The sequence below is a fragment of the Pterocles gutturalis genome, unplaced genomic scaffold (assembly GCF_000699245.1).
Source record: "Pterocles gutturalis isolate BGI_N339 unplaced genomic scaffold, ASM69924v1 scaffold41022, whole genome shotgun sequence".
NCBI classification, from domain to species: Eukaryota; Metazoa; Chordata; class Aves; order Pterocliformes; family Pteroclidae; genus Pterocles; species Pterocles gutturalis.
This window is the reverse complement of record NW_010114308.1, coordinates 30,562-44,247: the sequence shown is the minus strand read 5'-3', so window position 1 is coordinate 44,247 and position 13,686 is coordinate 30,562. Positions and strand designations below refer to the sequence as shown.

Below are 13,686 nucleotides of genomic sequence, written 5' to 3'. Positions count from 1 at the left end.
ATTACATACCCTGCTATACTTTTGTTAAGTACAACACACAGTTTTAGTGAGCGTATTTAGAAAAAAAAAAGTATTTGCATAAGGTCATTGTCTATTACCTTCCCTAGATAAAAAGGCTTTCTGTAGGGAACATTTAACATTTAGATATCACAACAGTCCATTATATTGGGGAATCCCTTCCTATTTCCTTTAGAATGTAGAAATCAGTGGAATTGTGTTTACTAAGAGCAAAAAAATCTAGAAGTACATTAAATTAATGATTTCCGCTAATCAAAAACACATCTTCCCTTCATGCTCAACCCCAGTTTGCACTCTCATGTACAAACTCATATCCACATACTAATGTATTGTCAATATTTCATTGTTTAAAGGCTGTGCAAAGATAAGTTATAAAAAGTTTTCTTAATGATAGGCTCTACTGGGGAATATGCAAGGATCTAGTGAAGAAATATAGTCCTTCACTAGCAAGCTACTTCTCAAGATGCTATACATAATGCTAGCAATATATAATAGAGATAATCTTATCATAGCGAAATGGATATCAAAATTATTAATTGCAAAAAGCATACACGCATATTTCTAAATACCATTTTCAGTGTCAAAAGTCTTCTTGATCTTTTGAATACTTGTCACAGAAGTAACTCTTGGAACTGTTAAACTCAAGTTTAATATGCAAACTCTTCATTAAGGAGATATGACCTTCATGTCTGCCTTCAGTATCTTGCTCAAAGTTTCCTAATTAAAAAAACCTTACTTGTCTACTACTCCCCCTTACCTCTTTTTGGTCATTCATTAATACTTCCCTTTGTTTTGTAGGCTCGTCCAAAAGGAGAAGGCCTGACTCCATACCAGGGCAAGAAACGCTGCTTCGGTGAATATAAGTGCCCCAAATGCAAGAGAAAATGGATGAGTGGGAACTCCTGGGCTAACATGGGACAAGAATGTATCAAGTGCCACATTAATGTTTATCCTCACAAACAGGTAGGAGAAGTGCAGACCTGCTGGCATACAGGTTTGGATCTAGGAATGCTCTTGCCTTTCTAAAGCATGGGTAAAACTTAAACAGGACTTGAAGTAGACTACAACACACCACAAAAAAATTGTTCCCTATATTGACTGCTGTTCTCAGTCCTGGAAATCTGGACTGTGTCAGAGTTGCAAAATTCAGATGTCCTGTCTTTCAGTAAAAATACCTCCAAACAAAATCTGTACCTGCCTTTGTTATAGAAACAGTCTGTGGGGTTTTATAATCTGAGATGGAATAAAACAAGTTCAGCAGCAGAGCAATGGGCCTTCTAGTTCCAATTCTCTTCATATTTACATTGATTTAATGTTTCATTACACCCCTGCCAGTGGAGTTATTTCCCATGTGTACTACTTGTATCACCTCTTGATCGGATTTAGTCAAGTGGCTATGTCTATTTATAAAGATGAGTGATAAAAGAGAACAATACTAAGATGAATTCTGCCTATGGAATTCCTTGATTAATGACAGTAAAGCAAGACAGCCTGGTTAAAGAGAAGTTTCTCAGTTTCCATAATACTAAGGGATGCCCAAGCAAAGAACTTCAAGAGAAAGACTTATCAAGCTGAAAGGGTCAAGTCTAAGAAGCAGCTCTGCTAGGAAAGCTGTATCTGCCGTCCTGTCAGCCATAGCTCACATGGTATGCACAGCTTTCCTTCCTGCTCCCTGCAGATTACAATTGGATCTATTCCTTGAGGTAATTTCCTGCATTTCCAGCTCATGATGGGAAAACTGACTGTCAGTTTCTGCTTGTATCCCACCAGAAGTGGTCACAAGCAGTCAACCAGTCGGCTTTAGTGGGAGACAGACAGACCAACTGCATGAACTCATATCCCTGTTTCCCTGACAAACCAGGCTACAGACTGATCATCAAAACAGATTTTTCATGTAGAAAGTCACTTTTGACAACCCCATGAAAAATAAATTTGGCCATCATGGAAAAATTAGAGGGGGTTTTTGCAATATTGCAGACATTGTTGTGGATGGAAAAGGGGAGAATAATTTTAAAAGAATTTGGGAGGTGTAATTTGCCTCAGGTGTAATTCAGCCTACTTTAATCTCGGCAATAAGTAGAGCTCTGCATGGTCCAAGTTACCTGCTGCTCACTCAGAAAGTGGTCAAAACTGTAGACAACGCATTTGGATGTATTTGAAATAGATGCAAAGGAAATTCCATCAGGAGCATTAGCTGTCTCATTAGCTACTTGAGTGCTTGTAAAATTTCTACTAAAATGCTCTTTCCATGAGTTCATGAGGAACACTTCATACCATTTCATGAGATTATGGTGGGAAGGGTGTCAGGGAAAAAAAAATTCTAAAGGATACTGTGCCTTTACTATGATGAAAAGAGAGGAATATTGAAATTCATTGCAGCAAGCAGGAAGAGGAAATACAAATAAGCTTATTAAGCTTTATCCCACACCCAGGAATATCAAATCAACTTTATTTCCTCCTCTTGTACACATGTGCATATTCATCTAATTCTAAGAGCAAGATTTGGCTCAGTTTCTGTGGCAGCATTGCATTCCAATATGCAGCCAAAATATTAATTTAGAATTGCTAGTACCTTGAATCAATATGAATTGCAGTTGAAAGGTAGCATTTGAAGTCTGCCACAGTTGTGGCAGAAGCCTTGGTTTAAACTTTACATACTTCACTATGAGATCACCATCCCTTCTTTCTGTCCTGGGAATTTTTCTGCTTTAAAATGAACTTGTACAATTCCCTGAACCAGTGAATATCTTTGTTTCTGTGGGCCAGCTGAGATGATGTGATCCATTCCCCTGCCTCTGGGCTAATACCACTCTGACTCCAAACCCGAAAACCAGAGGTCATCTCTAGAAACTGCAGTCTAATTTCCCTGACAAAATTGTGACTGCAAACTATATTGCAAGTGAGAAAAAGCAGGGACCTCTTTTTTTTATTATTTTTTTATTTTTTATTTTATTAGAAACGCATCCAGGGAAGGGAAGCTAAGCAATTTTCTTTCACCAATTTACATGAGACAATCTCAAAGCTTCTAAGGTCTCTAGTTCCTTGCCTCTGTTTAGACAGCTTGTGTAGACAACTGCATCAAAATATGAGCAATGCAGTCATTTATCACATGCATGGAAGTACAGTCTTGGGAGTCAGAGAAGTTACAAGACCACTGATTTATAACACCAGATTATAAATATTTACCTTGTTCTTCTAAATTCTTTCCGTCATTTATGTTACTGTTCAAAGGGTCTCAAGAAATCGCTCAGGAGGTATCCCATGCACACTACATGACAGGTATTATAGACTTGGGAATATGTGTAAAGAAGGTTTGCAAGTAATCCCTTGGGCACAGTCGGCCCTCGCGGCAGGGCTAAAGGAGTTTAATCTTAATAGTAGTACTAAAGTCATACATACTGTGGCAGGGTTACAGTCTACAGTGATTCGGTAAGCTGTGCTTGCCTTGGAACCATATACATGGTGTTTTCTGGGGAATAATCGCAACATTTGCAGTGCAGGTTTCAAAAGCTGACCCCCATCACTACGTTTCCATGTCATTCCCTAAAGACACTAACTCAGGATGTGGAAGAGCTTTACTCTTCTTATCTATCCATGTCCCACCAGTAGGTACTGCAGCTATTTGAGATCTTCAAGACAACAGTGCATTGCAGCTAGGCTTCCAGATAGAAGTAACTTTCAGCCAGTCCTAGTGCTCTTTCCCAAAATTTGAACTTACAACCTCTGGCTGAAGGATTTTTACATGCTGGTGTCTGTCTCACCTCCATCTGCTTCTTTCTCTCACTGTTACTAACATCATTCTTTCTAGTCTTTTTCATTCTTCCAGAGATGCCCTGTGCTGCTTCTGACTAAACATACCACCAATAGCCAGACAGTAAAGAAAACAGCATCAGTTCATGCACAGAGCCAGCAGCAAAGGAGCTAACTTAAGCTGCATGAGGACAGTGCTGCTTCTTGACAGAGCCTGGTGTTTGGTAACCCATAGATGTTTTTTGTGCAAGCATCCAGCCCCACACCAGACTCTCTAAACATTTATCAACATTTATCTGTGTGATGTTAATCTGCACCATTTTGGAAAACATGCTCTACCCTGTCACTGGTACTCTTACACTAATCACTATGAATTTTGTAAAAATTTGTGAAAGATACTTAATTGAAAGTCCAATATTTGAGTTTGAGAGTTAAAGCACAAAAAAAACCCCATATTGTTCACATAAGATTAACAGTATTATAGTTAGCAGTGCTACGCCACCTTAGCATTTTCTGTATATATTTCCTGTTTGCTCTTTAGATTTTGATTACATTGTCGACACCTACCATAGGAGAGTACTCTTTCACATTTGAGTTCCTAGGCACTTCTAGAAATTTCTAGAAATCACTTTTCCCCCTTCTCAGTGCATTAGTAGATGTCCTCAGCTAATGTCCTCAGATGTGCTCCTCCTGCTTATTATAAGGGATGAGAATATTTTCACTCTCATCTGAACCTTCCATTTTCCCACTTAAACAACTCATCTAAGAAACGACGCTGCCTCTCCCTAGAATCCATGTTTTTCTTGTGCCATTTAAGCTCCATTCAAGAAAGATAAATTAATATTGCTTTGTAGTGTCAATTCTATCACTGCAAAATCACAACACTGTGTGATGTGATCATAGTACAAGTAATTCATAAATGGATTTTTTTTTTTTTAAATGTAACAAAACCCAGATGAACTGGCCAGGCAGGAGAAGTTCAACCTCTATTCAAGTTCAGACACTATTTACCTCTAGTGAAATAAATTATTTCTACTTCAATATTTCTTCCCTGCAATGTGTTGGAAATTCATTATCTGCTTTTCTTACACCTTGCCCTACTGTTTGGTAAATATATCATTGCAGCTTAACAGGAAAAAAGCTATCTTGAACATTATTTTAAAAAATAATGTTCATTTTATCAGCAAATGCAAATCACTGATGTGATAGCCTTATGTTGAGTTACAAGAGCCTCCAGAACTACAAAAATTGCTTAACTGCAAACAACTTCAACCATGTCTAAAGCCAGTCAAGGGCCACCTTTCCCTAGTGAAGGCATATTATAAAAGTCTCAATTAACAACAGTATATATGGAATGAAAGCTCATTACAGATTACATCAAACTCCCCTATTCCACATCTGATCCTGGGCAGTAGAGGACACTTACAGGAAGGTGTGGATATAGACAAGACGCAGCAACAACCTCCAAGGATACTTTCCCATCTGTGGTGGGCTAACCTTGGCTGGATGCCAGGTGCCCACCAGGCCCCTCTGTCCACTCCCCCTTCAGCAAAATAAAGGGGGAGAATAAGATGAAAAACTCATGGGTCAAGACAAAAGCAGTTTAATTAAAGCAAAGGCCAAGGCCACGCACAGAAACAAAAGGTAAACAAAGATGTTATTCTCTACTTCCCCTCAGTAAGCCATGTCTGGCCACTTCCCGGGAAAGAAGAGCTTCAGTGTGTGTAGCAGCTGCTCCTGGAGACAAACACAGTAACGAATGTTCCCCTCCTCCTCCCTCCCCTTGGCTGTTATGGCTGAGCTGAGGTCACATGGTGTGGAACAGCCAATCCGGGTCAGCTGTCCCGGCTCTGCCCCCTCCCAAGGTGTGTTATAAACCCCCTGCTGGCTGCCAGGGCAGCACTCAGTGCTGGGAGGGTACCAACTCAATCTCAGCCAGACCCAATACGCTGTCCTCAGGTACTGACTGCCAGGTAAGTATCTCTGCATTCCCCCAGTTTCTCACCAAATAGATGAACCTCTGTAGAGTCTGTTCAATAGCTGAAATATAACCAAGTGGGCCACCAAACTTTGCTACATCATCCTGAACATTGGATATTAGGATGTTTTTGTCCAATTTAGGAGAAAAAAATGAAATTCTTATATTCAGGACTGCTTGATATTCATTGCAGCAAAATTAGGAGCTTTTTCCCAATTCCCAGGCTCACCCTTTTCTCCAGTCCTCATCTCCATCTCTTTCATCTTCCCCAGTTACTTTCCTCAATCTATGGACTTTTCAGTCCTGTGAGGCTTGTCCACATTGTCTCACAAGGGATGGTTCATGCCTGAGTACTCCCATGTAGCTGGCTCAGGCAATGGTATCAGAGTACTGAAGATAATCTCCACTCTTGCTAGCTCTGGGATAGCCATTCAAGCACATATGCTGGGTCTGTGAATGGCTTGTGCAGCCAAGCTCAAATCTTGATTTCCTATGCATACCTTTCCTTAGTGGGTGCTTGGAGAGGAGAGCAGCCACACTTCCCTGCCACCTGTTCTTTGTTCCTGGAGGCTTGTTTCACTCCAGGAAACAATCCCCTGCCAATTCCCCACAAGGAATGTCTCAATTCATTGCTGCACTCTTACTCAACACACCCTATCTGTGAGAATGAGCTTTTAAACTCTCTAGGGCAGGAAAAGTCTTCTCAGCAATTTTACAGCTGTGTATATACTTCAGAGTGCTCTATAAATACAGCTCTAAATCTCTGCATTTAAGGGAGATGGTGGTGCATGTATTACAAGTAGTAACACAAGAGCCTGATAGCAGGGCTACTGGCATTCATTCCCCAACACATGCACAGAGTCAGGAACCAGGTGGCTCTCGCACCTGAGCTGCAAAACTGCATTTTTCCTTTCCTAAGTTGTGCCACTGTGTTCCTCCTTTTGCATTTCCACCACATCCCTCAAGCAGTAAACCTCACCATGGGAGTGCTTGCAGGAATTCAAAGGATACGCAGCAAACTTTGGAGGCCAGTTGAGCCTAGGACTTACTGAGGAATAGGACACCAAAGAACCATCCTGACAAAGCTGCTCTATTCCAAAAGCCATTTCCTGGTTAGTTACTTTAGCTACTCTAAACATAAACAGAAGTCTCAGATGGGAGTTAGACGTACCTGTTATTATTCCAAGGAATTTGGATTTTGTAGTTGTTTATGTTCCTTACTCTGCTCCAGCAATGGAGCCAGTCCCTATAGCCATTCACCAGCATTATCAGCACCGTAACAGCCCAGATGCCAAGCTTTGAATTCTCATTTTCTTTCCCTCCCCAGTATAGCGGCAACATCTGTGCTTGTGGTTGCTTCCAGGCTGGCCGCTTATCAAGGCTTATTCTCTGACTTTGTGGCTGACTCCAGTGCTGTTTGTGATGACAGCTGTTGCACTGGTGCAGAATCAGCCATCTGGTGACCAACTTGTCCTGTTGGACACTATTTTCTTCCAGCTGTCAGGAATTTACTGTTGGACAGGAAATAATTTGGTATGTAAATACATTCTTCAGGATAGCCAAGCTCTTACTTCCATGGGCAATGGAGTGGTCCCATCACAATTCACATACCTGGGTGCATCCACAGCCACCTCTCTTCCCTCAGTATGTGGAGGGATAGGTCTGATCACTCAAGCCTGATAAACTTTTCAACAGTTTCAGGCCTACAAGTAGAATAATTTGACTCTTCAGATTTATAATAAACTCTCCCCAGCATGACCATACTTGTGTGCTTCAGCAGTAGCAATACAGATCACCCCAAATTGCTGCTTTTCTAAACCCTGAAAAGAGATTTTTGCCATTTAGCTCATGCCATTATCATTCATTCCTAGCTGGCCTGTCCCAGAGGCATGCTGCTGACAGAAGCTCCCTGCTGTGTCTGAGCATCATGCCTCTGGTCTGCAACCTTGTTATCACTGCCTCTTGGAACCACAGTAACAGCTAAGGGCCTCGTTAAGGTCCCTGTTTCCCCTAGGCAGACAGAAAATCAGAGGGTTTGCTGCTCAGGTACGCACATGGCATTTCATACTTTTTCCCCAGCACATAATTTTTTATTGGACTAAAAATTTACAAATTCATTATAGCATGTCTGTCTTGAGGGAAGCATAGGTAGCCATGGCTCCTTAAGACTGTTAACCCAACAATTTTCCTGCCAGCTATAGCTGTACAATCCATTTCTATTCACATATCTAATCTGGCATTTAATCATCTCATTTGTTCCATTAAGACTTGATGTAATGAGTCCAGAAAATAATTTGTGTTTTCTTACATTTGAATTTTGATGTGATCCTTTATCGATCAGTGATGCAATCAAATTTCAGTCTTCTGAATACAAACATAAGCAGCCACATTATTCCATTCTGCTTCTTAGTGGAAGCAGTTTTCCTCAAGGATGACCTAGTGATGTTTTCCCTGACACCTGACACTTCACAAGGGTGGGCTTTTTGTTTGGAGGGTTTTGAGTTTTTAACTGACTTGTGGGGAATGCAGAGTTCATTCAGTACATGTAGACTGAGACAGCAACAGTTCACAATCAAAAGTTAATTTGCAGGACAGGAATTGCTATACAAATTTAAATTTATATCAGCTTCATTCCCCTGAGGCAACAGCTTTAGCCACTACCACCAAATGCTTTCCTCATTCAGCTGCACAAGATTGTTTCCATCCATCAACTACCAGGAGAAAATTAAAGATGGACGCACAAAAATGAAGAATGTAAGGGTGCCTGTCCCTGCAGTTTTTACTGACAATATGTACTGCCAAATGCTGGATGCTTGCATTTAAAAAAAAAGACAATGAAAATTGAAGTATTAGATTTAAACTCTCCATTTAATGGAAAAAAAGCATACCTTTCCCAGAGAAACATAGCAGGATTTTCTGTTGTTTTACAAGCTTCATTTCACCTCTAAGAAAAGGAATAATTTTTTCAGCCAAATAGCCTGCTCCCTTCTCCACACCCTCTCCAAGCACATGGCTGAGTTTTCATGCTACCAGCCTATCAGCAGCAGCAGAGAACTCCTGCAGCCTCCTCAACTATTCAGATTATCTGCATAATTCAACGAATACACAGCACGCAGCAGCCTGACCCTGCCGCACCCCTCTTCCACTGCCTTCCCCTCTGCTTTCACTATGGCAATGCTGGTGAGAATTGTCCAAGCTCAGCCTGTGCCAAGGAAGTCCAGCCTTGATGCATACACAGCTCTTTGGCCGTCTAACATCCCATGCTTTTAGCATGGTTTAAGAAAGGTTGCAAAGGTGGAAGGTTATCACTTTAGTTACAAATAGCAGGACAAGAACAATTGCTTCTCAGGGTGCTTGAAGGGGTTTTTTTGTCTTACAAGAAACGCATGAAGAGAAAACTGCAAATGGAGATAAGATGTGACTTCATTTTATGCAAAAGTTGGACTGAAGTGTTTTTGGGACACAAACCACTCAAGCACAGTACCAGTTTCAAAGCCTCGGCCCTCCACCACCCCACCAGAAGCGTAGCCTGGGCTCTGCTCAGCTCCTTCCAGCTGGCCCTTGGCAACCTGCTTTCCTGCATTTGTAACCCCTCTCTCCCCAGCCTCTATGTTGTAACACACTGGTAACAATAACATTTCTGAAATCAAGATGCTTTGCAGGCCAAAAAGCTGAGCTCAATCAACGCAGGGGGAAAGTAAACCACGGAGAGCTATTGTTTCTGTAAACCATCCAAAAAATCTTGGCGCTTCAAGGCATTCCCAATGTCCTTTGCACTATTTCCAGGAAAAATTATTCCCAAGGCCTTGCATATTAAAAAAAAAAAAAATCTGGCTTATATCAATAAACATGATAACAGCTCTATTTTTTCTCTTTAATCAGAACACAGCTAGCATGCAGAAGCAATCAGAGCTGAGTAGAATAGCCTGTTTTAAGAGTAGCATTTCAAAACACTCAAATCCTCTGTTGAGGAGCATAAATTAACTCCTGGGACTCCTGAACCTGAGCGTCATCTTTGACTACATTTACGTAACACAAATTCTTGAAGAAAATTTGTGGGCAGATGTTGGTGGAATAAGTGGAGAAAAGGCAGAAGGGCAGTTTTTCTGACCAAATAAACTTCAACTTGTCTGTGCTGTGGCAGAAGCACAGCCTGCACCAGTGGTGGGACTGCAAGCACAGAGACAGGATTGCTGGTTCTGATCTCAAATCATAATATACTGACTTCCAAGAAGTCATTCAAAGCTCAGTGGGGCTGCAGGGGGAGATTAAAGGATTTAAAGACGATTGTGGGGTCCATCTACCTTTCGTATCCCCTACCCGATACAGGAAATCCTATTTGTAATTAAATTGTAAATTAAGTTAAGCTCAAAGATGTACAGTATGTCGCCCAGGACAGCCAAAACTTCAGGCAATATCATGGGTAAGAACACTGAATCAGTAACAAACCATTGGCAAACACCACTGAATTGCTCCCATATATTGTTTTTACTAGCTGTGCAATATATTAAGAGTGATGCACTCATAATACAATACAACCGAGCAAGAATTTGTAGACATCCTTTGTTCAGCATAATAGAATATATTTTGTCTTATTTTAGCTATTCAGAGAGCTGAGAAGCCCTGCTGTTCTCCGGATTATGAGCTGTTCTTGCAGTGTTACATAGCCAAAAAAAAAAAAAAGCTTCGAACGTGTCTGTTCTTCCTTTACACAGGGTGTCAGGTGGGTGGCTTGGAATGAAGAACTTAAAAATGAAAACTTGGTGATCAGGTGTAGTTTAAGATTTTAAAGCTAAAGGGAAGTCTTTAGGATTTAGAAAAGCTGTGAAAAGATAAATGGCTATAATATTGTAGTCTATATTTATCCACCCCCTACTTCAAGAATCCAATTTTGAAGACATAAGCAAGAGTTTACTGTCTGTGTGAGAACAGTGAGAAGCTTATAGCTTGTTTTCAGATTTCAGACCACATGTTGTCTCTACCACAGTCTCACAAAAAAACTGGTGTCTTCTTGGGAAGCCACTGTGCAATGAAATAGCCTTTCACAAAACGAGATAAATTAACGGAATTTTTTTTTTCAAACAAGTGGTGCACTTTTTGATGTTCTGCCTCACATCTCCATCACCTCTCCACCACCTCTCCACCTATTAGACTTTCCAAACACTTAACCTTACTGCAATATTTAACATGGGTGCTTTATTTTCAGAATGATTGTGAAACCCTTTACATGTCATGGAATATTAAAGAAGAAAGACCTACTAAAACCATAGCTGTTTCCTTCCCTTATTTAGGCAAATATACCTCAAACTCTGATTTCACAAGCGTTATTAAAAATACATAGTCAATTTATTACTCAGGTTCAGAGCAAAGGCTTGTGTCATGAGTATTGTTTTGAGGAGTTGAAGTTTTTTTATTAATAGCTTTGCAGCTGCTCTACTTAAAAAGTTTCAGCCTCAGGAATATGGGACTGAGTACTAGGAAAACCTCATTTAGCTATGTAATATCTGTGCATTGTTAAGACAGTTTTCTTGTCATAGCAGCTAATCCTAACACTGGTAACCCTTGCTGGCAATGCTGTGTACTAGGATTCCCATGCTTGAGGTGTTAATGTCTTTAGGACATCTCAGTTAATGGAGCCAAGAGAATAAACTCTTCTGTGTTACTGCTTTTATAAGTATAGTCCCCAATTCATTATTTTAGTAATTTGTCTACAACAAAGTGGTCACCACCTTTATGAAGAAGAGTGACACCAAGTTGTGAGGCCACTCTGAACCAATGCAGAGCTGAAAAAATATTTCATCCCTTCAGGAATGAAATACAGTACGTTTGTAATTACTAGGAGAAAGCTCAGTTAAGCATAAAAGTAGGCTTCACATGCACAGTACAGACTAACAGTGACAAAACCTTGGATCTAATTAAGGTTGGACCAGATGATCATTAAGGTCCCTTCCAACCTGGTATTCTATGATTCTGATTTCCTTCCCTTCACTACAGAGACCCCTGGAAAAGCCGGACGGCCTGGATGTTTCGGATCAGAGCAAAGAACACCCCCAGCATCTGTGTGAGAAGTGCAAAGTTTTGGGCTACTACTGCCGCCGCGTGCAATAAATCTTCAATGTGGCCTCTTCCCATCCCCATCATCCTTGAAGATCCTCTGGCAGCATGCGATCAACAGCAACACAACAAATCAAGATAAAAGCTAAAATAATTGCCAATATTGCCTATCTAATAATATGCCTTACCATTAATAGAATGTAACATTTCTCCTGTGCATGCGCGTGCATGCAACAGGTATTTACAGGACTATGATTTGTATACATACATATATATGTAAATTTTTATATATATGTACACACACATATATAAAGCTTACTCATAGTGTTCACAACAGAACTGCAGTTGCAGGTTCTGCTGATTGTTTACACAGACCCTGTATCATGGCCAGGTGAAATGAAGTACTATTCAATAGGCAAGGTATAATATTCACAAGGAATATATGTTATTTGTATGGCTTTTGCAGAGGTTAAATAACTGTGGGGCCACTAATCACAAGCACTCGCCCACAACATGTACATTATTCCTGTTATATGACAAGACGAAGATGAAACAAGCCACAGCATAAAAGAAGGGAAATTATTGTTCTCACAGTTTTAGAAAGTCTGAGAGTTCTGTGCTGCTGCTGCTTTCTTGGACTTTTTCTATTTGTTACCATTGCTTGGGCAGGGCTTAGGCAAAATCATTTTTGCAGTATGTGGCCAAAAAAAAGTGAATAATTGTTTGAGGGTGTGGTTTGGGTAGAAAGGGAATGCCATAATAGGACCCAGAGCATAAGGAAGGATTCCAAGGGGCTTTTGGAGGAGACAAAATTGGCTTGCTCATGCGACTAACAGATCCTTCTCTTGTCATATAATCCCACTGAAATGGTCCCTCTATGTGTATGGGCTGTTCATTAGGCCACAAGCACACTAAATTTACTGTGAATAAGGGGATAAGAACACTTAGAACTGTCCCCAGAACCCTTAATTGAAAGACTAGCCAAACTTACTATTTATAATAGTTTTAAAGACACTTTCTGGAAATATTTTTATGTCCTGTTTTCTACTGCACAGATTTGTTATAATATAAAACACGTTAGCCATAAGGGTGTTTTGAGGCATGGAGAACACTCTATATAACCTTCCCTCTTTATGTCTTCCTGAAACACCTACATACCTGAGGAGAAATGTAGGAGTTATACTTCATTGTCCCATTTCAGGTAGACCTTTGTGCAGGGGCATCCTGCTGCAAAGTAGTATCTCCTCAGGGATTGGGAAATATCGTGAACTGAAAGTACCTCGAGACAATATCCAGTTTGTGTGTCTGCATAAAAGTACATTGGCAAAAGGATGTAACAAGCAGTTCACTTGCATTATTCACTAAGAATTACCGGGATAATGTTTGTTTGGGTTTTTTTTAATCAATACTTTCCATTTTTGTGACGTTTCCTTTAGAGAGATTGATTTGTGTGAATGATAGTGGAAATACTTTAAATCCTAAATACCTTGATGTGAATTAATTTTTTTTTTTTTGAGGATTAATACTGTAACTCTAAGACAGAGAAGGTTTTATGCCAAGTTATAGCAGGATGTTACTAGTATGTACATACAGTCGAGCTCTTGTAAAGCAAATTGAAAACTTACGGTGAGCATTTGTGTAGGAAATGTGAAGCTCTCTACAAATTTGCTCTAGGGTGAAACTTTTGCCATCTCCCTGCTTTGCTATAAGCAGGACAACATTATTTCTGCTTATTCTGGCAGTAGTGTCACGCACATATCTCACAAACTTCACTATTTATGAGTAGCCCAAGTGACCCAGCCTACTGGTTGAAGCAATGGATAAACATTGGGACTCCTGGCTTCTGACCACAGATCTTCCATTAGCTCCCTGATTTTGGGCAAGCC

The 13,686-nt window shown here is 40.3% G+C and overlaps 1 protein-coding gene across 1 annotated transcript; it reads left to right on the top strand.

Annotated features, from left to right (window-relative positions):
* Window positions 1-816: 816 nt before the first annotated feature.
* On the top strand, window positions 817-11,854 carry ZCCHC24 (zinc finger, CCHC domain containing 24; the record flags this gene model as incomplete). Its single annotated transcript, XM_010074786.1, has 2 exons — window positions 817-981; window positions 11,741-11,854. Coding segments are annotated over 2 exons (279 nt in total), but the record flags the coding sequence as incomplete, so codon positions are not given.
* Between the last annotated feature and the right edge of the window lie 1,832 nt (window positions 11,855-13,686).